Source organism: Chionomys nivalis, chromosome 20 (assembly GCF_950005125.1).
Source record: "Chionomys nivalis chromosome 20, mChiNiv1.1, whole genome shotgun sequence".
In the NCBI taxonomy this organism is placed as follows: Eukaryota; Metazoa; Chordata; class Mammalia; order Rodentia; family Cricetidae; genus Chionomys; species Chionomys nivalis.
The window spans coordinates 18,896,451-18,921,073 of NC_080105.1; the positions used below are offsets into that span (position 1 = coordinate 18,896,451).

A 24,623-nucleotide genomic window follows, 5' to 3' on the forward strand; every position below is an offset into this window, starting at 1 on the left:
GTATTAGTAATAAACCCAAGCATTCATTTCTTGACCTTTGAAAGCCCTGTGTGACCTTTCACTGGCTGCATACACTACCCTACCTGTCCCCTGAGCTAACCAATACCCTGAATTCCTGAGCTGGTCACCCCTATTTTACAACATGTGTGTGTTTCCCTGGGTTTGCTTATCCAGCCTTCGCATGTGTCGGAAGCACCCAGAGCGGCTGCTGATTCTACTGAATCAGGTCTGGAAGAGGTTGCAGATCCATTACTAACAGCTCCTCAGGGTCATGGTGACCCTTTGGCCCTTATGCTCAGAGAGCCACCGCCCTACACCAAACTAGCTTTTGCCTTGTTGTAAACGGAAGTACTAAATGCGTTTTTCTGTAACTTGCTTTTTTTTTTAATCTCAAAATTCAACTGTGTTGAATAAGGTGGCAATAGGTCATTCATTTTCCCTTTGCTTCGCATTCAGGTTCTCTGATTTCTGCCCACTGAGGCTATCAGGGCGGAGGCAGAGAAATAGAAAGCAGTTTGCAGAAGACACCAGCAGGCGTCCACACCTCCCCAGCATGCAGCTTTGGTGCCCCCTGGCGCACAGTTCAGGAATTGCTGCAGCCCTCGGAAGGAAGTGTTGCCTAGAATGTGACCTATTTATTGTAGGCGTTCGGATTTACGGTTTACCAGCCATGCTAAGACATGCAGGCCAGCCAGAGCCCTCTTGTGTAAAATCGCACCAAAGATCTTATAACTCAGACTTACATTAGTCAAACAAGTGGATGAGTGGAGATGGGAGGGGAAGTCACAAATGTTACTCAGGTCAAATAACCCTAATGTAAAAACTGAGTTTTTGAACTCCCAAATACACACTGTTTGGGGCATTCACGTGATATTGTACGTGAAAACTCCCACACATGTTTTCCTGTGATGGGTCACACTACATACGGGCACACTAAGGATTCTGTGTAGAACGCCCTCTGGTTCTATGTAAAAAATGTATAAGACACAACATGAAGGATTTTCACTTTTTAACACAGAGTGTTGTATAGTCTGGGCTGGCTTTGAACTTGCTATGTAGCTGAGAATGACTTTGAACCCCTGCCTCTCTTGCCTCCCCCTCCCAAGTGCTCGGATGACAGGCATTACACCCAGTTTAATCCCTGTGCTGAGTATAGAACCCAGGTTTTGGGGCGTGCTAGGCAAGCACTCTACCAATTGAGCAGCATCCCCAAAATCATGACCCCAGGTATTTCTGACAAATGATGGATAACTTACAATAAGGCAAGTCCTGTCATTGAACACAGTGACTTATGAAGGACCAGAAATTTTTTTTAAAAAATCATGAGAGGAATTTGCCCTTTTCAAGCCCTCTTAACCTTCATGTTTCATTGATTTGTATTCATTTTATAGGTACTTAATAAGCAACTTTAAGAAATTTGACAAGATCTAGGTCCAGTCTGTTTAAACCTGAGAGCAAGCCACGTCACCTTTCCACTTCACGTTCCTACCCCCTAGGATTGAAACACAGGCATTCCATCGGTGGCACTTACCTCGCCATTGAAGATGCCTCTTGGGTATCTGAACCTTCTCCAAGAACTGGTTTCAGTTGGTGCTTCCAGAACTCCTGAAAGCATCTTCCGTGGTTCTCTTGATAGGGATGACTTATGCGCTTTAAAGAGATAAATTGTGAATGGCATCTTGCTACATTGTACTTTCGTTGTTGAACTCCTTTGACTTGGACTCCTGTTGACTGTACCCGTTCTGCTTTCCTTGCGCAGGGGATTTCCCAAGAAGGCCAGCAGAACTGCTAGAATAACCTCCGATGAGGAGATCCAAGGCACAAAGGATGCTGTCATTCAAGACCTGGAGCGGAAACTTCGCTTCAAGGAGGACCTTCTGAACAATGGCCAGCCGGTACTGATGGAAGAGGGACTTACTCGGAATCTTAGCTCCCTGCTCCCCAAATCCCTTCCCCTGGTTCATAAGACTTGCCCACCAGGCTGTTATCAGCATCCCTCATAGTGAGTAGGAGAGAAAAGGAAGTAGGAAGGGCAGCTACTAGGGTTGAAACCACATGATTAATGGTGCCATATAAGCTGTTCACATCCACAGAGATTCCACCTTAGCTCGGGAGGAAACAGGAAGGTGATCTGGGATCACAGGCACCCGGAGCAGTGAACTGGAATGAAAGGCTTCCACCCAGAATAACCTGTGCTAGTGAAACCATTGCCAAGGTGGAACCGTACCCTCCCTGACTGAAGAGACTCTGGTCCACCACCTTGAGTAATGCCTGTCCCACCATCTTGATCAGAGCTTTAAAGCGACACTTCCAAGCTTGACAACACAGACTACTTAGCGACTGTGTGCATAAACTACTTAGATATCCCATAGCTGTGTTGCTTTGCTTAATTACCCTTTTCTTATCATCTTGGGGTTTTCAAGGGCTCAGGAAAGCTAGCAAATCAGGCAGCCTAAACCTAAGAGATGGGTCTTTTTTGACTAACCATGAAATACTAGAAAAATAAACTTGGCTTTTCAGCAGAAGGAACTGCTGGATAAAGTCCTCTCAGACGCCTTTTCAGAACAGAAAACGCCTTAGCTTTCTGGGATTTTTAATCGTGAAATGTGGATAAAAATGTGGATGGGCCTCGTTTAATTGGCAGGCTGGAGAACAGAGGAAAGTTAAACGCTGGTTTCAATGATTAAGTGTTCTCAATCTAAGAAAGATTAAGCTTCTCGTGAGCTTTGTGGTGCTCACTTGCCTGGGCTCTGGGCTCTGCAAAGAGGGAATCATGGCCCCTGACAAGCGCTCACACAGTCTGGATGCTTTCCCTGGCTCTGTCAACAAAGCCTTCGGGAGATTCAAACAGATGCTTATGGGAATTGTTTTCTAGCCAGGTGAGGGCATCTCTCCAAATCCCCCTAGGACACACTACTTTTTTTTATTTAAATATTCCTTAGGAATGGGGCTTCTCTTGGATAAAAAGTAAAACTTTTATAAGCTACAACTATATATTGGTATGTATACTTCTTACTTGACTTCCATATATTTTATGATTCTTGTATGTACACATTATTTATATTGATCTGTTTAGCAATAACTAAGCCATCACAGTCAGTTTCATCAATCCCGCATTCGCTAGTTTTGGGCAAGAAAAGCGAGGTTCCTCTTTTCAAAAAGGGAATTCTCAAATGAGTTGTTCATAGCATTACATAATACTCTGTTACTTATTTTGGCTTCTCCGGACAAGGGTTTGCATTTCCACACGGCACAGTGACATAGAAACAAAACTGTGAAGTGAAATTGGCTCTCAGGGTAACGGGGACATCTTGGTGAGGGAGTAGGTACCAGTTGCTAGTTCTGCCTGTGCGGAACAGGCCTCCTACCCACGACAGTGTTCTCCACCATAGCGCTTGGGAGACTTTGTAAGAGAGCAGAGATCTAAACCTCCATTTGAAAACTGACCTCCCTCGGGTTAAGAGAATTGATAAAATCACTTTGCATAATCCCTGGACCGAATCGCTCCCTGCAAGATTCACACACCCTCTTTGTGTCCCCTGCCGTTTCTTTAGCAAATGAAATCATTTCAATCTTAGTGCTATTTGGCATTTGATCTGTTTCACTTCCCAGTTTCAGCTGGGACCAGAACCAGCAATTACTGGAAACTGTAAATCTGTCCAACATATTTTTCTGATTAGAGAATGTTGAATACTGTTTGTGTTGACATTCAGAAATTTGAGGGCTCGTCTAAAATAATGCTTGTACTTTTATATATTTCTAGATCCTACCCTACTAATTATTCCTTTTTTCCAATCAATCCCTTGTTTGAAAGTACCCCTAAAGGGATCAGTGAACTCTCAAAGTTTCCCCAAGATCTGTAATTCTAAGGCGCATAGAAACAATGTGCAAGTACAAGGGTCACAAGGCAGCTGGCATGTCACACACAGGAGCAGACAGCAGACAGCTAGAGGGAGCAGCAGTATGGCCTTCCAGTGGGCAGACAGTGTACATCTGAGAAGTCACGAATGCTGGATGCTGGATGCTGGCTCGTCCTTACTCCAGCCATGAGTAGTCATTCTCTGCAGATTGTATTTGCTTCAAGCTGCTTACAATGCACAGTGGCCGAGGCAGTGTCCTTCCAGGGGAGCTGGCCTCAGACTACTGCCATGTGCTCCTGCTGATTGAGTGAATTCTGTGTCACATGGAGTGGAGACTGACCGGCGGGATTGTTTCTACCATCAAAACCTGCTTTTCCTTGCAGTGTCCCGTGTGTTGCCCTTTTAGCAACTCTCTTCCTGTCGCTGGCTGGAACCAACATGGATGTTTCGAAACCTGTGGAAGTCTTTGAGAACATCTCCTTTAAGCCTTCTTCTGCTGTTCTAAAATCACCTTTTTTTCTCTGGTTTTTTTTTTCTAAAGATAAGGACAACACAGACATCCTATGTGTGTTCAGCCTGGTGGCTTATCCTTCACTTGGATCTATGTCCTATCAGCTGGGAGCTGCCAGGATTAGGCCACATGAAGCAGAAGCAGGAGAGAAGGTCCTGGGAAGGCCATTCCTTCCTGAATGAAGCCAGGAAAAGAAACAGACTCTTTGAGATAGGGCTATGAAGCCAAGGAGAGACTAGCTAGTGACAGAAAAGTGTCAAAACCGAGTCTATGTTTTTATTCTTTTTCTATTAGCAACGCATAAACGCGATGTTCCCCTAATTCGGCGTTTCTGTGGCTTGTTTTGCAGAGGCTAACGTATGAGGAAAGAATGGCTCGCCGCCTGCTCGGTGCTGACAGTGCAAATGTCTTCAGCGTCCAAGAGCCAGAAGACACGGCAGCCAATCAGGTACCAGGCTGCTCTGAACTTCCTGGGAAATAATCGCCATTCTGCCTACTCTCCCCACACTCTTTCTGGACTCCGCTCTTGAGATCAGTTGTGTGGGAAGTAGTAGGCACATGGCAGGAAAGCAGGGTTGCTGTCCCGTCAGCCTCGCAGGTGGTGCTCACTGGGCAGATGCCTGACACCGCCGTGATGGATGACCAGAGCATGCCCACTGCTTGGTACCTGGTGTTGATCCCCATACTTTCCTTCCCGGTATCTTCATGCTTCCCAAACTGTCCTATGCTTTAATGCAAAATGGCTTTGTATGGAAAAACCATTTCACTCACGGCCTTTGAAGTAAGCTAATAAATGTCCCCATTATGTTCTTTTTTTTTTTGTTTTGTTTTTTTTTTTTTGTTTGTTTTTCGAGACAGGGTTTCTCTGTGGTTTTGGAGCCTGTCCTGGAACTAGCTCTTATAGACCAGGCTGGCCTCGAACTCACAGAGATTCACCTGCCTCTGCCTCCCAAGTGCTGGGATTAAAGGCATGCGCCACCACCGCCCGGCCCCCATTATGTTCTTAATGTCAGCCAAAATTAGGCCCCCTTTGCTCATAAAAGAGAACCTCTGCCGTCTTTCATGTAGGTGATCATAAAACACTAACCAGCAGAGATCTAAAGGCCTATCTTACGCCCCTGCTACTACCAAAGAAAAGGTCGTCTTGTGGAGCTGGTGTAACCTACTTTATAATTCTATTAATCCAATTGGAGTGTTTAAAACTTTTATTTATTTATTTATTTTGATTTTCGAGACAGGGTTTCTCCATAGCTTTTGGAGCCTGTCCTGGAACTAGCTCTTGTAGCCCAGGCTGGTCTCGAACTCACAGAGATCCGCCTGCCTCTGCCTCCCAAGTGCTGGGATTAAAGGCGTGCGCCACCACTGCCCGGCTGGAGTGTTTAGATGTAAGCTCAAATGAAAAGCAAACCAGAGGCCCAAGAAAGTGTTAAAGCAAGTCTAAAGGATCAAGTGGCCTCTTCTCCCTGTCCTTGAGAACAGATTGCCCCTCAGAAGCCTCAAGCTCAGTATCACCACCACCACCGTCCCATTCAAGGGGGTCTGGAAATCCCGCCGCATCTGCCTGCCACTCCTCACTTCTTCTCTTCTGCCTTTCAGGACGCTGGGGCTCCTCGGCCTTCTGTAGGGAGTCCTCTGGATGGTCAAAAGGTTAAGCTCTGCCCTTCTCCTCTGTCCGGTCTCCCGCTGTACCTACCTTCTGTGCTTCCTTTGTATCTGTGTGTCTGCCTTTACTGTCTTTAATTATACATACTGTGGCCGGTACCAATTTGTTATGGAGTAGCAAACAATGAACCTATTTCCTGCAGAGTCCCCTTTCTTACCCTTTAGCGGCAAACTTGACTTTTAATTTCTAGCCTGAGTGAATTCACTAAACTTTGAGGCATGAAGAGTTTTTCATTCATCAGACACCTTTCTGGGAGGGGGAGATGATACATTTGATGGGGATTAAATGACATGAAACAGCTCGCAACGTGTGGCTTTCATCACGTTATTCTGACTGCTGGGTTCTTTTCCTCACACCAGTAAACTCTTTTCTGAAGGTTGGGGAACGTTTTAAAGGGAGAAGCATAATTAAAATATCTCAGAGACAAGGGTGGCTATGGACACCTGCAGTCTGAGGATTTGGAAAGTTGAGGCAGCAAGATGGCTAAAGTTAGCTTAGGCTACATAGCAAGAGCCTGTCTCAAAAAAAAAGGCCTGCTACTCAATAAGGGAATATGCAATGGTTGGCTACTCTGTGTTCATGAGATTTGCATGCAAGCAGGGAACTGCAGGCTCCACCCTGAACACTACCACATATGATAGAGTCTGGGTGTTGCTTTTGTTTTAAACCCAAGTTGTGGCTGTACTGTATCAATCTTGCCTTTGTTTAAGAGATGGGCTCCTAATAGCCGCAGATTTTAGAGGAAGCCCCAGTGTAATGTGTGTATTGTGTGTTCAGAGAGGAGCGAAAACAGAAACACATGGTGCTGTCCCTTATTTACTTGACAGAATTCTGCGCACTATTGCAGCTGCTTGCCCCATGCATGGGTAGCCTTCCAGAGGGGCATGGGCCAAGGTTGGCTTTTACCTAATAGAAGAGACCAGTAAGTTTCCTTCTTAGGAATTTAGGATGGATAGCCTTCCTTACCCCTTCCCAAGAAAGGTAGTGGGTGCTTTCTTGTTTATTTATGATTTTTGTTTCATTTTGGGAATCAGACTTGAAGATGATTTTAAATATCACACAAACTCAATCCCAGATGCTCTCTGCTTCCCAAAGAATTCGAATTGAGCTCAGACAGACCATAGTTCACTGTAACGCCCGACCTCCCCCGTGTTCTGTTAGCTTTTGTTAGCGAGGGAGCTGCTGCCTAGGAGATGCTGACTTGGGCTTTCCATGTTCGGCCTAGGAGTACAAAGTGTCCAGCTGCGAACAGAGACTGATAAGTGAGATAGAATACCGGCTGGAGCGCTCTCCGGTGGACGAGTCTGGCGACGAGGTGCAGTACCCGGAAGTGCCTGCCGAAAGTGCCGCAGCACCCTTCTTCGAGATGAAGCTGAAACATTACAAGATCTTTGAGGGGATGCCTGTGACTTTCACGTGTCGAGTGGCTGGGAATCCAAAGCCAAAGGTAAGTAAGCGACATCATTTTTTTAAGCATTGCTGTAAGAAAATACCTGAGCAACGCATGAGGAAGATTTCTCTAGTTGTACCTTTGCTTCATCAGAAATAATCAAATCACTAAAAATGCATGATTGGGGGGATTGATGCCTTATATAATGTAATTTTAGATCTGAAAGTCAATCCAATTCTGGTGGTTACTGCATAATACAGTTTTTGTAGCTTGGATCCAACTTTAAAAAACATAGGAGTTACAGAAAGCCAGGCATGGTGGTGTACGCCCTTAATCCCAGTACTGGGGAAGCAAGGCAGGTGGATCTCCAAGTTCGAGGCCAGCCGGAGCTACAGAGCGCGGCCCTTTCTCTCCGGGGGAATGGGTGAGTTAGAAAAGCTATGGTAATAAGAGGATAATAATGGGTGTATTTATTCAGGACTGAACGTGTCCAGTCTTCCTAACTCAAGGGTGGACGGCGTTTCATTACTGTCTAGGTGAACACACTCCGCAACAGCTTGCACCGTGCAACAGCTTGCACCGTGCCATCCTCCTATAGTCTGTGGCCCTGTCATTAGGTTTGCTCTCTTTCTTCCCCTGGGCCTCCCGGGCTCTTCACCTCACGCCCAACCCAAACAGGTTCTGTCTCCTAGCTAGACAACCACACCACTACCCTGTAAAAATTGGAACTTTAGACAAATTTTTTTTATTTTACTAAGATTAATTTTTATCTAATTATTTTTAACATATAGTTTTCAATCAGTCCAACTTACATACTTAAAAATATTGTGCCTTTCAAATATACTGTGTTCCTTTTAAAGATACTGGGGAGAGTTAAGAAAGATGGGCCATTTGCATCTTCACCCAGAAGTACACAGTGGCCTTGCAGCCATCATCCGACTGTGTGTGCTCCCTCCCGGGTACACTTTTTTTTACCCACAACTCACCAGAAACAGTCATTTTTATTCTATAAAGCAAGCTTCTCACCTTTATCCTACAAGTAAAACATTTGAATTGCCAATGCATTTACAAAGAAAATAAAATTGCATATAGTGCCACTTCATGGAGCCAATCACTGCCAAGGCTGGAAATAGGTAGATAAACACGTATTACTTCATGTGAATGATATGAATGTAAATAACAGTTTCAATGAGGAAAAAAAGGTAAATTTTTCATGCATATATTTATTAAACAAAAATTGAGGTACGGCAGGGTGGAGAGATGGCTTAGTAGCTTGGAGCATTTACTGCTCTTTTGGAGGATCTGGGTTTGGTTCCCAACACCCACAACAGGTTGCTCACAACCCAACTGGAGCTTCAGGAGACCTGATACCCCTTGTGGCCTCTACAAGTGCACACATGTGTGCACATGCATACATGTGCATGCACGTGAGTGCGTGCGCGCGCACACGCAAACACACAAACATACACATGTATGTACAGCTTTTAAAAACTAAAATGAAATTGGATATGCTCTTGATTTCCTTCTTTTATTGCTCAAAATTCAATCTCCCATGAGATGCTTGGTTTGGCATTTTTAGCAGTGCCCGCTGCAGACCAGGCACGGTGACATATGGGAACCGTAAGGGGCCAGGCACAGCCGTTATCCTTGTTTTCTTCCGCAGATCTACTGGTTTAAAGATGGGAAGCAGATCTCTCCGAAGAGCGATCACTATATCATTCAGAGAGACCTCGATGGGACCTGCTCTCTCCACACCACAGCCTCCACCCTCGATGATGATGGCAACTACACCATCATGGCTGCCAACCCTCAGGTGAGAACAACGGGGGCTGGGCTGCGTCTGTGGCTGGGGTTCAGCCTGTGATTAGGCAGAGGAACCTGTGAAACGGTTTTCTACATCTTTTATCCCTCTCTCTCTCTCTCTCTCTCTCTCTCTCTCTCTCTCTCTCTTTCCCACTGATAGAACGTTTGTCTTGCAAGCGTTTATTCCATCAAGAATTCCTGTAGATGATGCCGGCCCATGTGTCCATTGCTTTCACTAACACCATCAAGTGGATTTTATATGATCCCCTCTTCCTGGGGCTATGGAGTTGCAGGGGAGGGACGGCAAGGTTTGGAGATAGAAAATAAGCCTGTAAAAGAATAAACTGTATAATTTCAATAGAGTTAAGTGCAAGACAACAAAGAAGAGGAGCAGGATACAGACCAAGTGGTGCCCTGTACATATATACTAGACAAACCCAAACTATTTGAAAACAACTGCAAGTACAACATCAACGGAAATCTTGGTCCGGAACCGAAGTTCCTAGTAGACTTCCCCCAACAGCACCTATGTGTAGATTTAGGGTTTGTTTGTATCAGAATGGTTGATCTTCTATTGCTCAAAGATTTAGGGTTGGAAAAGCAGTTGCCTTCTTAAATTTAATGACTAGTTGCCAGGCATCACACTCCCAATCAAACCTGTCGCTTCCTTCTCACTGAGGATCGTACAGCACTATGCTGGGAACCGGGAACAAAGACGAAATGAACAAGGGTTATTCTGTATGTGTAACAAGGTTCCCGTAAGTCCACAGAAGTATATCAGTCATATATTTAAAAGAAGGGGACTAAAATCAACAAATTTATTATATGATTAATGAAGAAAGTCATATTTTAAAATTCCAGTCCATTTATCTCATTCCATACTTCGTTGCTTTCAAAATACTGAGTTAGGATGTATTCTAGTGTAAGATCATACCATGATGAATGTACCCCATCCCTCTCTACCTCTGAGCTAATCAGAGGCTGCCAGGCTAGTACTAAATGGGAAAAGGTGATATTTTAACAAAACTTGAAGACTTGAGGGTTCTTTTTTTTTTAAATATTTATTTATTTATTTATTATGTATACAATATTCTGTCTGTGTGTATGCCTGCAGGCCAGAAGAGGACACCAGACCTCATTACAGATGGTTGTGAGCCACCATGTGGTTGCTGGGAATTGAACTCAGTACCTTTGGAAGAGCAGTCAGTGCTCTTAACTGCTGAGCCATCTCTCCAGCCCCAACTTGAGGGTTCTTGATGAGATTTTTTTCCTATCCAAATACGAGTCTCTCTATAAAGATATCTGTGTGCACTGTCAAAATTAGACTGAGACAGCTTATCCAGATAATTGGGTTACTGAAGAGCACAGCAGCCTCTTTGCCTGGAACATGTCTATATTAATGCACCTTCTTGAGGCTCTGATTTTGTTACTCATGACCACGTGACTACCATCCTAAAAAAACAGAATGAAAATTATTCTTAAAAGGAGGTGCAGTGATGGCTCAGAGAGTAAGTCACCTGCTGTGTGAGCATGAGGACCTGAGGCTCCAGCACCCACATATCACAGCTGGGTTGTGATGGTACCCAATACTGGCATGGCAGACATAGGCAGATCTTCGGGGCTTACTGTCTAGAAATGCTAGCACAATTGGTGAGCTCCAGACTCAGAGAGAGACCCTGTCTCTTAGGTGGAGAGTGATTGGGGAAGACATCTAATGTTGAGTAACCTCTGGCCTCCACAGGCACACATGTGCATGCACCTGCACACACATGTAAACTCACACACACACACACACACACACACACAGAGGCATAAAAGATACATCCTAATAATTACATTCCTATTTGATGTATTTGGAAGGAAAAGAAGAACTAGAACTTGCCCCCTCCTTTTTCTGGTTTTCAGTATATTTCCTTGACTATTAACACATTTCAACTGTCAGTTTTCTGACTACTTAAAAACAAATGCTGGAGAATCACCGAAACCCAGAATCTTTCAGTTGGATTTTCTCTAGTGAGGTTAGGTCTTACTGCGGGGCAGAATTATCGGTGCTGTTCAGCACTTGCCAGAACCAGTCCCTGCTATTAATTTCAGTGTATTTTCCTGGCGTGTTTGAAATTGTTAGTGGAATAAACTATTTTATGAGACCAAAGAATGCAGATGCAAAACTGCAATTGAATCTGCTTCTAGCCCTCTTCCAAAGTGTGTGTGTGCACGGAAGAACTTTAAACACGGGACAGCAGAGCACAGACAGGACTTCACACACCAGCCAGCCCCAAGGGTCAGTATGTCTGGCTATAGAAACTGTTTTGACAAACTGTACCGCAGTCACTAGTTAAAGGGAGACACTAAAGACGAGATCAGTACATACCGCATGCCTATAATATCAGATTACACTCATAAATACATGTAATTACATTTTCTAGTTAAAAAAATATAATCTTACCCAAAGACTGTGTATAAACCAGAGCCCCCCACTCCTCTGAGTTGTAAACAAAGGAACAGAGTGAAGGAAGGAACGTGGAAGAAAGACACAACACAGATGGTGTCTGTGAGGAGCCAGGGCTGTGCTCCAGCCCCCGGCGGCTCTGAGCACATGTCAGCTCTACCACACATTACTTACAGCCTTGCGGAATCAGTTCAGCTCTCCATTTCCTCCTACGGAAAACACAGATCATAACATGGATTTACGTAGTGCCTGTAAAAAGCATTTGGTTTATTTGACATACAGAGTACCTTCTATATGTTACCATTACTCTGATTCACATACACAGATTCATCCATTATAGACTATAGCTGGACCCTTAGCAGATCCTGTGGAACCAAGATGTCAAAGGCCAGACCTATGAGAGCTAGTCGGCCCCACATTACTGTTGGGAAGCGAGCAAGTCAGTTGCGATTGGGTTTGAAAAGTTGCTGTGTGGTCTTCTGACCTCCTGCCATTCTCTTTATCACCCGCGGGGAAGAAGGGGGGCATCAGATGCAGCTGTACCACAACCACCACTGTGTGGGCCAGAGACAGGACCGCACCCACAGCACAGCTGATGCTGGGGGCCACACATGAACTGGGAAGCTGCTCTGCTCTCGGCAAACCCAGAGCCAAGAGAAAGTCGGAAAGAATAATTACTGTCCTCACTCTAAGTCCCAGCACCTCTGCCTTGTGAAGCCCAGGCTAAACCCTCATGATTAGCCTCTTTAGTTCCTGCCTCCTGCCTCCGGGAGAAAATACAGAGATGTTAGCAGTGGACCAGATGACATCAGCAAGCCAGAATCCCAGCTCTCCCTCTCCTCCTGTGATTTAAGCAAAGGATGATTAGAGAATTCTCTGGGTCGACCAGGAGGAGCAAAATACTCAAAAAACCCAAGTATTGCATTCTTAGACCACTGTGTACAGATCCAAATCTCAAACTGCCCAAACTGTTTTCATTACAAGACAGATCTAAGAATGAAGACGAAGCATGGGAATCTCGGGGTCCAGCTGAGAGGCAGAGCCCTTAGCCAGCTGCCTAAGAGACCAGGACTCCATCTCCACGGCCACAGAGCAGGGTGGGCGGGCTCCAGAAGGCAGTCTGCGGAAACCCTCCAAGTGGGCATTTGGGAACAGCTTGTGTTGATGTTTACATCCCATCAGCATCGCTGGGAAAGGATTCAGGAATTTGTGATACTCGCTAGCCCAAGTGTCTGGTCATGGTCCTAGGTTGATTTAAATTCCAAAAGTAAAACCTTTTTATTCATCCTGACTCATTAGGATCTGGTGCATCCTGTCCAAATATGCCAGATGTAGGTTTTGTGACATAAGTGTGTGTCACACACACACACATACACACACACACATATATATATGTATGGATTAATCTTCCTATACATGAAGAAAAAGTGGCATTGATATTAGAACAAGTGGCAGGCCCTTTCTCTGCCTACACTTTGGCAGACCTGATCTCCTGTGGCTCTGGACACATGGTGTTAAAAGTAATTAATCAGCCACCATCGCAGCCTTAGGACATGTGGTATTGCATATGGAGCTGTTGCCATGTTCTTGTACTATGTGCATTTGAAATAATTTAAAAGAGGAATGCCCAGTGTAGACACAGCTAGGAAATCAAAACAGAAAGCTAACTCAAAAGAAAGTTCACTCTCTGAGACATCAAGTATAGCTGACTGAAAACTGCAGGCAGCTCTCTAAAGCCCTGATGGCCTTGAGTTTCTTCAACTGTTCTTTTCTCATTGTGAAAGCTTGGGAGGGAGACAGGTCATAGTCTGTGGCCTACATGATGTGAAATGACCAGGAGGGAGAGGACAGGATCAGAGTGGAAATGAATTCAGTAACATGGCATAGAGGGTGGGGTTTTCCTGCACAGGGCAAATGACTACAGAAAGCGGGCAGGAAAGAAGGTGTAGGCTCTCATCAAGATATTTTAAAACAGGATATGTTTCCACCTCGATGAATCTTTGGTGAATAAGAAACATGCTAAATACTGTTAGCAACCTCCAAATTTTACCTGGGACAGAACACACAGCTCCGAACCCATGTCGACTGGGTCATGTGTTATACTCTACATGTCCAACCCCAGCAATTCTTCAGAGACCAGAGCGATCACAGGGCTTAGCCTGACTGCACAGCACTACACCAGACATTGCCAGTTTGCAGATCACAGAAACGGTTGTTTCTGACTCTAATCCTGTCTTTAAGATACAGCTGAATCTAAACACGGGTGTTTGGCTGTGTTTTGTTGCGTTGCTAAGTTACCTATGATGCGTTTGGGTTTGGGAGGGCTGTTTTGCAGCTGGCTGTTTCCTCCAATGGTATGATGTACACAAGTGGCAGGGGCTTGTGTGCCGTGAGTTAGGCTCATAAACTATGAAACATAAATGTTATTTTCATATCATGTAAACATTGGGCTCGAGTGATGAGTTATCAAATAACCTCCACAGGCTAGACGTCCCATGCAGAATCACTGTAACAATTCAAACTTCATGCTTGTAGTGTGACTTTAAACTCTGAATCCCTCCCCCGCCCCGAAATAGACTTAACACAGGGCTGAGTTAAATACAGAAAGTTAGTGTGTTGATTGTGTTTATGCTGGGATGCGGTTCCCAGGCTTAGTCTGGGCTTTACTTAAGAATTCACTTGATTACCATTCCATGAGTTAATAGAGCAGATGGGAATCAGAAAGTTAAAACCAAGTACAGTTGCGTGTAGTTGCTCATGATTTCGTGATTCCTAGGGTCGGTTGGAATATTTAGAGGATTAAAATCCTCAGTGGTGATTCCGAATGAGCACCCTCTTAGTAAAGTGTTCAGACTTCACACCTGTCCTTTCTCCTGGTGTGCACAGGTGGAACTCTCTCCTGGTGTGCACAGGTGGAGCTCTCTCCTGCTGTGCACAGATGGAACTATCTTCTGGTGCACACAGGTGGAACTCTCTCCTGGTGTGCACAGATGGAACTCTCTCCTGGTGTGCACAGGTGGAACTCTCTCCTGCTGTGCACAGATGGAACTATCTCCTGGTGCACACAGGTGGAACTCTCTCCTGCTGTGCACAGATGGAACTCTCTCCTGGTGTGCACAGGTGGAACTCTCTCCTGGTGTGCACAGATGGAACTATCTCCTGGTGCACACAGGTGGAACTCTCTCCTGCTGTGCACAGATGGAACTATCTCCTGGTGTGCACAGGTGGAACTCTCTTCTGGTGTGTACAGATGGAACTATCTCCTGGTGCACACAGGCAGAACTTTCTCCTGGTTCACACAGGCAGAACTTTCTCCTGGAATGCACAGGCAGAACTTTCTCCTGGAATGCACAGGCAGAACTTTCTCCTGGAGTGCACAGGCAGATCTTTCTCCTGGTGTGCACAGATGGAACTATCTTCTGTGGTGTGCACAGGTGGAACTCTCTCCGGGTTACACAGGCGGAACTTTCTTCTGGTGCACACAGGCAGCATCTTTGCAATGATTCCACTGAATTCTAGACTTTATTTTTAAAGAAAGATTTAAAAGTATATGACTTCTTAGTCTGGATGCTTTCTAAAATATTCTTGTACTGGTTAGCAACACATCGCAATATTTTTATTACATTATCTACTGACCTAGTATGGTGTGTGTGTGTGTGTGTGTGTGTAGGTACACACTTGCCACAGTGTGTGTGGAGTTCAGAGGATGGCTTGTGGGAATCAGTTTCTCCTCCCACCGCATGGGTCCCAGCGATCAAGGTTATTGGATTGGTAGCAATCGGCTTACCCCTGAGCCATATCACTGTGAGATACAGTGATATATTTAGCCAGTAACAACAAAGTAATCAGACATATAATCCTACCTCTTGAAGACCAAGCCCTCCCCATTTATACGTAGAAGGGAACATTAATATATAAATAGAAAGATCATAAATGGTAACCTCCTTTAGCATCTAATCCTTGCCGCATCCTCGTGAGGTGTGCATATGTGTATTCATTCGTCTATCCTTATCTTGCCCAAAGTTGTAGAAGAAAACCAGAACTCAAATTGATGTTAAGGGGATTTTTTTTTTTTTTTTTTTTTTGGTTTTTCGAGACAGGGTTTCTCTGTGGCTTTGGAGCCTGTCCTGGAACTAGCTCTGTAGACCAGGCTGGTCTCGAACTCACAGAGATCCGCCTGTCTCTGCCTCCCGAGTGCTGGGATTAAAGGCGTGCGCCACCACCGCCCGGCTAAGGGGATTTTTTTAAAGCAATTCACATTTGCTTTCCTAAATTCAGTGTTAAAGTTTGAATTTAATTTATACTCCATGATCTTCTGACTGCATAAATGATTGGTTAATATAAACTTTTCATGTGTCCTGGGCTTATGCCACAGGAAGGATGTATTAATTTCTATGCATCCCACCATTAGAAACACAGATACAGAATCCACATCCCATGTCAGTATACTTAAAGCTGTCAATGAAACACAAAACATGCTCTTTCTTGTTCTCAGTCTCAAAGGGAGATCTTAGATTCTATGTGTTCATCTGATAAAGCATTTACCATGATTTACCAGTGGAATAATTAATGGAGAGGGATCTCCTAAGCAAGTCACAGGTAGATTTTCCCAGAGTGAGTGCCGATTTAGGTTTCGATGAGATTAACTTCCTGATTCCTAGCTACTCTAGAGAGTCTCAGATGTTTGCTGAGACACCATGAGCACCTGTGTGTAGCCTGGGCTTCAGGTACAGTGAGTCTAAGATCTAATGGGGAAACAGTCCTCCTCCTAATTCTTTCCTCAGCTCTCCTCAGCGGTTTTTGGGAAAGGCGGTGTCTGGGCTCCGACTCTGAACAAGCATTGAGTGCTAGAGACACTCACTGTCTAGTGGGAGGACCCTCTGGCATTTCCTTGTCATCCACCCCTTTGTACATACTAAGAACTCTTCTCTGGTCTGCCTTGCATCCAGTGTGTCTGCCTTTTCTGAGTGGCTGAATCCCTGGAGAAGTCATGCTTGGGAAGACCAGAGACCAAGGTTGACTGGATTCCTGCCCTCTGGCAAATCCTACTAGGGTTTCTGGCTATGATATCCTACCTTCTTTCTTCTAATGCAATCTGCCCTGCCCACTCTCAGCCGGAACACCAGCCCCCAACACACTGCCGCATTCCTGTCTATATTGGCGTCTTACTACAAGGGTTTCTCATCCACCCCAAGCTGGAATTCATGAAGCCTAATTATTAATGGCATTTCTGCTTCTCATGTCCCCTCTCTTGCTGTTTCTTTTTTGCTTCTGAAGTTAGAGACAATTCATTCTGAAAAGTGGGAGAGGAACTCATCGATGTTGCTGCTTGTTAGTAATAGCTGAAACCTCCAGAGCAAGATCTGGTGTCTTATTCTTGTCATCTGGGTCCCCTAAGTATCACATGTGTCTACTTACAATTTATTGTAACTTAAGAAATAAATGCAACTTTTCATTAGTTGGGGCTTTACCTTGTGAGCCACATGTTCTGGGTATCCAGTCCCTCCTGGTTTTAAATCGCACACCTGTTTATTTTCAGAGACCACCATGGCATGTCGTCGAGACACTCACCTTGTCTGTGCAGACTTCCTACAGGATGCTCATTTTTTATCATGCAGGCATCCCTTAGTACATGGCTTGAGCAAAGCAATAATACTAACTGCTAATGGCAGTATTGCCGAGAAGACCTGATATAAAACTAAAATCATTTAATTCTGATCTCAGAATTGGCCACAATAAATACATGTTCGAATGTTTGACTATGAAAATGGAGGATCACAAGAGAAAAACAGTCTCCCATTGTATTTTAGAATTTGGCTTCATGTGCTAGGGAAACCTCACTTTGCGGATTTATGAAGGGTGTTATTTTGAATGCCATCCTAGAGAAAATAGACTTCTGTCACTGGAGTTCTTCAGCAAATGGTTTCACTGGCCCTTCTATTTAGTTACTAGTGGTACACGACTAAGAAATAATGTCTTAGGGATAATGAGACACAGTACTTGCCCCTGTATGATGGTCAGCGGTTGCATGCATAGCACATAATGTCTTCTCCTGATGTCTCTAACAGGGCCGTGTCAGTTGTACAGGACGGCTAATGGTACAGGCTGTCAACCAAAGAGGCCGCAGTCCCCGCTCTCCCTCGGGCCAGCCTCATGCCAGAAGGTATTTCCGATGCTCATTCCTGGGTTCCCTAGGCGTTTCTTCTCATTCAGTTATTGCTGCAAACCACTGTCCCACAGTCAGGGTGAACACACTGACAGCGAACACAGACTTGAAGTGTGTGGTGTTTTTATTATGCCCTTTGCAGCTGAGGAATGGCAGGAAACAAATACTTGCCACCGTGTGTCCAAACTTTTCAGATACATGATCTTTAGTTTGCTAAATAGGACATAATTTATTGAAAAAAAAAATGTGATAATCAAGATTCAAGATTCAGGGCCTTTACATGGCGCATGAACATGACAATACTAGCAAAGAGAACACAAATGTTCAAACACAGGTCTAAACCAACATCCCGTGTGTGGGCTGATAATCGTGCGCTGTGACCTCTATTCTTAATCGGCTAGTTTGGTAAGCGTACGTTTTAAATCACTCAGTTCAAAACATAACACAATGAGACCATAAATCCTATATGTAGGACTTGTCATGAGATCCTCGCATCTGGAAAATGTCTACACCCAGGTCTATGCCAAACCCTGGAGCAATGATGGCAGGCAGGCAATGGACGCCATTTCTGAATAATAGTTTTAAATCTTAAGAGGAATATGATAAGGCAGCAAGCCCATCATACTTGGCTGTGATTCAGACACAGCCTCCTAAAATAGCCCGGAGCCCCACGTGCTCCACCCTTGGTGGAGAGATAAGCACGCAAAGTACGTAATCTGCAAATGAGTGGTGGCCGCATCACCCAGGGACTGTACCACGGAGCCCTCGCTTCCCACAAGGGCTGAGCATGCGCAGACATTGCTCTGCGTTCCCTGTGGCAGCCCCAGCTCCCAGGAGCCTGTTCTGCCTGTGGCTGTAAACACGTCACTCTGTGTCCTTCTCCTCTCCTTCTCTTCAATATGTAGAATGCACCTAAACTTTTCCACATATCAGCAGCTCCACAAGGCATTGTCGTCCACTATATCTGCGCACGCCTGGGAAACTTACAAAGTTTGACTTACAAAGTAGTCAGCACCACCCCCGTTTAAAGCAGAAAATAAAGCCTTTAGGCATACAGACAAACTAATGAAAAATTAAACGTGCCTAAAAATGTAATTTATTTTCTCAAGGAACATGAAAAAGAATTTTGATGAGAAATAATTATAATCTTATAAAGTAAGAAATTATAATTATAATAAAGTAAGATATTATAATTAGGTACAAAATTTAAATCATAGTGAAAAGTTAATACTCATTTCTATTGGGAAATGTTTGATTTTTAAAAGTGGAGAAAAATAAAAGCTGCTGTTACTTTAATATAAAGCTGGGCAGTTGTGGTGCCCATCTTTAATCCCACTTGGGAGTTAGAGGCATGTGGAGCTCTTGAAAATCTTGTTTGCTCCAAACAAAGCTAGCCTGGACACTCTCTGTAGAGTGAGTTTAAGAATAGCCAGGGATATATAGATGTCTCAAGAAACAAACAAAAATTTAAAAAAAAAAACAAGCAAACAAACAAAACAACAAAAAAATCTAACATAAAGCTTTAAAAATTTCTGATTAGGAAAAAAATTCTCAAATATGGTAACCCATTTTGGGTTTCTCCATTTCCCTTTTCTGACTTAGTAGACTGCTGATTGGAGACTATTATATTAATCATAAACTTCCAAATGAAACAAGGTTTCCTCGTGGCATTTTCTGCGCGTAAATGCTGGGGGTTGAGCTTAAACCAGTTTACCTCTTCTGGAAGTAATTACCGTTTATGTCCTATTGATCCACCTGTCGCGTCTCTCGTCTCAAGGCCTCGCTCTCGATCAAGGGACAGTGGAGATGAAAACGAGCCCATTCAGGAGCGATTCTTCAGACCTCACTTCCTGCAGGCTCCTGGAGATCTGACCGTCCAAGAAGGCAAGCTCTGCAGGATGGACTGCAAGGTAAGTGCGTCCGTGTGTCCGCGCCTGAGGCATTTCCCTCTGTCTTTCCCGTGGAGTCCAGGATAACCCCAGCTCAGGAGAAACGGACTCTGTGTTTACATACAGTTATCATTATGATTTTCTATCCTTTTAAACTTTCATTAAATATGTTCTTTACTCTGACCTAAACTCCAGGAAATCACTAAGTCTTACTCCCCTCCCCTCCCACCTCACCCCATTTTATAGCAACAATAAATGTGACGAATCTCCCATGCATCCCAGTCATCCGTGATCTTCACGATTACGCTGCGCTATGAAGTTACTCGCCTTTTTATCCCTCCCTTTGCTGCATTACTGTCTTTCGTACATTATTGGTTAATGTTATTTAAATTAGTTTACATACTAACAGATTTCCTTAAGGCATTTTCATACATATTTAGTTTGGGTTGGTTTCTAGTTTCCTGCTCCTCCCCTCACCTACTTTGCCTCCCTATTCCCTCCTCTATCAGTACCCGCCCCGACCCCCGCCACCCCGTACAGGTACAGAGTTCACCGGGCATTTCTTAATCTTCAGAGCTTAAATGTGAATAGTTTTTTAAATTATTTGGGCGCCATCTTCTGGTTATCCCTGGAATTGCAGGACATGAAAACTAGTGTTTGGTAGAGAGGTTTGAAAACGTTGCTGCTAAGATAGGTTTCCTGGATGCACTGTGCGCTCACCATGGCTAGTCTGAGGCAAAATAAATAAATAGATGGTAGATAGATGATAGATATAGATAGATAGATAGATAGATAGATAGATAGATAGATAGATAGATAGATAGATAGATAGATAGATAGATGATAGATAGATGATAGATAGATGATAGATAAATAAATAAATAATAAAATAAATGCATACAGGTATTTCTAAAAATAGGCTATAGCTGTGGTCTTAGTTCCAAAAACATCGCTGAAGATGCAAGAGTAGAAATTATGATTCCTTTATCAGTGAGAGAAAGACGGTGAGTTGGAGAGATTTGCCAAGGACCATAAGGCATTTCTGCAGTAGAAAAGGGAGCATCAGGTGTCTCCTCATTCTTAGCCCGGCTTTACTCAATCCTAGTAATTTATTTTGAAGTAACCTAATTTCTTAGGTCACTCCTTTTTTGGTGGGTAAGAACATACAGAAAAGAATAAATGAATTCCTTAAAATAATATGTTTTCTAATGTAGTGCCTCTTACATTATAAAACACAAGTAAATTTCAAAGCATTACTTTATTTTTAATCAAAACCTAACAAATTCAGGGGGCCAGGTATAGTGGCGCACGCCTTTAATCCCAGCACTCAGGACGCAGAGGCAGGTTGATCTCTGTGGGTTCGAGACCAGCCTGCTCTATGTAATGGGTTCCAGGATAGCCAGGGCTACATAGTGCGACCCTATCACAAATAAATAATGAATAAATAAAAGTTCCCAAGTTCACACCTGAAGGTCCTGGAAACATAACTCAGCCAGCAAAGTGTCTGGTGTTCATGTGTGAGGACTTGAATTCAGATCTCTCCCGACACAACATGAAAAGCCGGTGTCCTGTGATCCACCGCCTGTGGGGTAGTAGCCGCAGTTAACACCCAAGGCTCGTTTGCTGGCGATCTGGTTAGTCAGTGAGCCCTGAGTTCAGCAGGACACCCTATCTCAAAATGAGGTGAAGAACTGTAGACCAGACGTTGACCTCTGACCTCTGACATGCGCACAGGCATCCGCATGAAAATGCGCACACTACACACAAGAAGTTATATGTTAGAGCTACTATGTGATCTCGCTGGATATAGATCCACAGAAAATGCAATCACAAGCCAGAGACCATGCAGTATCCAAAATACAGATTCGGGTCAAGTGTCCACCGACAAGCAGATCGAAAGAAGAAACTGCATCGTGGGTGAAAGCGTGTTGATCCGACGGGACATTGTGTTAAGTGAAATGACCCAGGTACAGAAAGAAAAACACTTCATGACCTCGCTTATCTGCTGCGATCCTATACCATTTGCTATGAAATAAAACTCGAGGACAAAATACAAATATAAGAACCTGAGACAAACATAACATATCGACGAGAACCCCCTTCTCCGCCTGCCTCCCGACTCACCCAGAGCCTGAGCCGCCTTCCCGCCCGCCTCCTCCTCGCTGGAGGCCACTCCTTCTCTAGTTGGGGAACTCTCTGACCCATTCCGACCAGCTGAATGCGAACCCCGCCCCTCGAGCCAATGTCTGACTTCACTGAGAAAATTCACAGACCTCAGGACAAAATTCCTGCAACAGAATCTAAGGAAGCTCAGCCGTGGAGGGATTAAATGATGCTGACCGAGAGCTGGCCAAGCAGGAGACAGAAGTTCAGACACCTATTGCTCACCGTGGTGGCTACTGACAACCCTTCAAACACATGAGGGCTGCGGACAGGAGGATGTAAATGCTCTTGCCACAGAAAAGAAATGCTCCGCCCCTGAGACAGTGAACGCGCTGCTCTGCTCAAAGAAACTATTCCACAGTGCACACATATTCTAGGGAGCATCGGTGTACAATACACACAAATGGAAAATTTCATTTTCCGCTTTCTAAATAAGTAAATTTTTAATATTGAAAGAACTTATAAATATAACCAATATGATGGTATTTCTATCAACAAAGAAAATGATAGCATCCTAAGATTGTTATTAATTTCGTGTTTACAAATGGAACTGTGGGCCAGGTTGTGGCGGCACACACCCTTATTCCCAGTGCTCAAGTGGTAGGGGCAGGTGGATTTTTGAGAATCCCAGGCTAACCTAATCTACACAGGGAAACACAAGTCAGTCAGCATTACACAGTCAGGTATTAAAAATGATTATTAAAAAATGTGTATTTTTTAAATGTATACTGAATTACTTAGAAGCAAAATTACATCAAGTCTGAGATTAATTTTAAAATATCAGCAAGTAGCAAGAGTGGGTGTGGTGAGTTGATACATATCACTCTAGTAGCCATGTTTTATTGCTCTAAACAGCAGCATAAATGTCCTTTAATCACAGCCTTTGAGAGGATATTGAGAACTAAAATAATCACTCCTTGAACTCACTTTCATGATTTGAGAATCCACTTAAAGACAGTGCGAAAGTCTCCGGGTGTGGTGGCGCAAGCCTCGACCCCAGCACTAAGAACACAGAAGCAGGAGAACCACACGGTCAAAGTCATCCCTGGCTACATAGTCACCAGTCTGGGCCACGTGAAACCCTGCCTCAAACACAAAAGGAGAACCAAACGTCTAACTGTATCAGTGAGCACTGCCCACTGCTGCCTACTTCAGAGTATGAGGCGTGTGCTCTTCTCACTGCATCTCCAAGTGAATCAAGAGCATGGCTCCTCAGACTGCAGCCAGCTTGGGATGATCTTCGTCTCTTGATGCTGTTCTCAGCACACACTGGGAGCGCTGGGGTGAGAGAATGGGACTCGCTCCCTTTGCCTGCACATGAACAACCCCGCCCTCCGGAACCGCGCCTCTGTGCACTGCTCTGAAAGGTCGCAGTCAGAGACTTCCTGCGTGTCTGTGATCAAGTGGGAGCGAGCTATATAAACTCCTAAGACCTGGAGCCCAGATGGGAAAATGCACTGCTTTGTTCTGTGCGACTTCTGTGTCTTCCCCTATGTGTGGAGAGCTGGGGGTGGCAACGGACAGCGTATACTGCGTCAACAACCACTTCCTAGTTCCGCTCTTTCTGAAATCCCGTTCTCTTAACTTATTATTGAATTGCACTTTCCCCCTTACATTCTCCAGACTTCGACAGCACGTATAGCAGATACTTGTTTGGTAGTAGGAATAAACACGTGCCATAGGGCAGGATGGAATGTGAGAGTTCTCTGACAGATTTGGACAAAGGAATTATTTTATAATCCCATAGATGTCTCTTTGCGGGGAAGAGTACCTGATTTCCCACTAATAAAGCCGGAAGGAGGGATGTCAGAAGATCTTCCTTATCTTCTACATTAAAATCCAGGGAAACACCATAAAAAGCTGGCAGATGGCCGCAGGCCTTCGCAACATGTTATTCGCAATTAAATGTGTTTTTATCCAACCCCTGGCCACACCGCTGCCAGGGTCTTAAGATTTTAGGATATTTCCATTGTGGTGCTCATTTGTCTATGGCTTTCTGGGCAATTTCAATTTGCTCTTGTTATTCAGTTTCAAGGGTTATAAAATACTAATAGGTTTGTGTACTGCAGGACGCATTAGCTAGCTTCGCTGTAGGGATAAGCCCCGCCCATTAGGGGGCGTGTTTGCCTCGGGCTAATGCTTACATATAAATTTGCCGGGCCTGCTCTCAGCCGCCCCTTCTTCTGCTTTCCTGTTCTCCGCGGGAACCTGTGGTTCTGTAAGTCTATTTCCCCATTAAAGTTGTATATATTTTTACAATCTGTCTGCATTCATTTACGCCGTTACACTTCACCGTGGCGACGGCCACTCCTTGGTTGGAGCTTTGGCGCTGAGTGTTATAATGGTTGCACATCTTCTGTTTCCAGAGAGCTCAGAGCCCAGTGCTGACACCACCTGGGAATTTTTATAGTCTTGGGTGAGGTAAGATGATGACAGAAATATGTTTTAATCCCTGTTTCACTTATCTCTGGATTGTTCTATAGGAAATGTTTGGTTGTGAGTCTCTCTCTGCGTGATTATGGAAACCATGGGAAGGTTTTAAACAAAAGTGTAACAAGACAAAGCCATTGTTTGTGCTACCTAGTGTTCCGCTGGTACGGAAGGAAGGCGTGGCAGACAGACAAGCTTCTGGAACTTTGTAGAGAGTCCAACAAAGGCTGTTTCTAACACACCATACAGTGTTTCAAAACTCAAGGGGAATTGATGCTGGATGCATAACTCTTGCTAAT

The 24,623-nt window shown here is 44.3% G+C and overlaps 1 protein-coding gene across 4 annotated transcripts in view; it reads left to right on the plus strand.

Annotated features, from left to right (window-relative positions):
• The window catches only part of Palld (palladin, cytoskeletal associated protein), a 364,130-nt gene that overhangs the window by 332,432 nt on the left and 7,075 nt on the right, over positions 1–24,623 (plus strand). For 3 of the 4 annotated variants that reach the window (XM_057752401.1, XM_057752403.1, XM_057752404.1), the window contains 7 exons: positions 1,760–1,895; positions 4,721–4,819; positions 5,968–6,018; positions 7,260–7,481; positions 9,088–9,237; positions 17,745–17,839; positions 19,620–19,752. In XM_057752401.1, coding sequence (XP_057608384.1) covers positions 1,760–1,895; positions 4,721–4,819; positions 5,968–6,018; positions 7,260–7,481; positions 9,088–9,237; positions 17,745–17,839; positions 19,620–19,752 — 886 coding nt within the window. The remainder of the gene's footprint in view (positions 1–1,759; positions 1,896–4,720; positions 4,820–5,967; positions 6,019–7,259; positions 7,482–9,087; positions 9,238–17,744; positions 17,840–19,619; positions 19,753–24,623) is intronic. The other variant, XM_057752402.1, reaches the window with a different exon arrangement.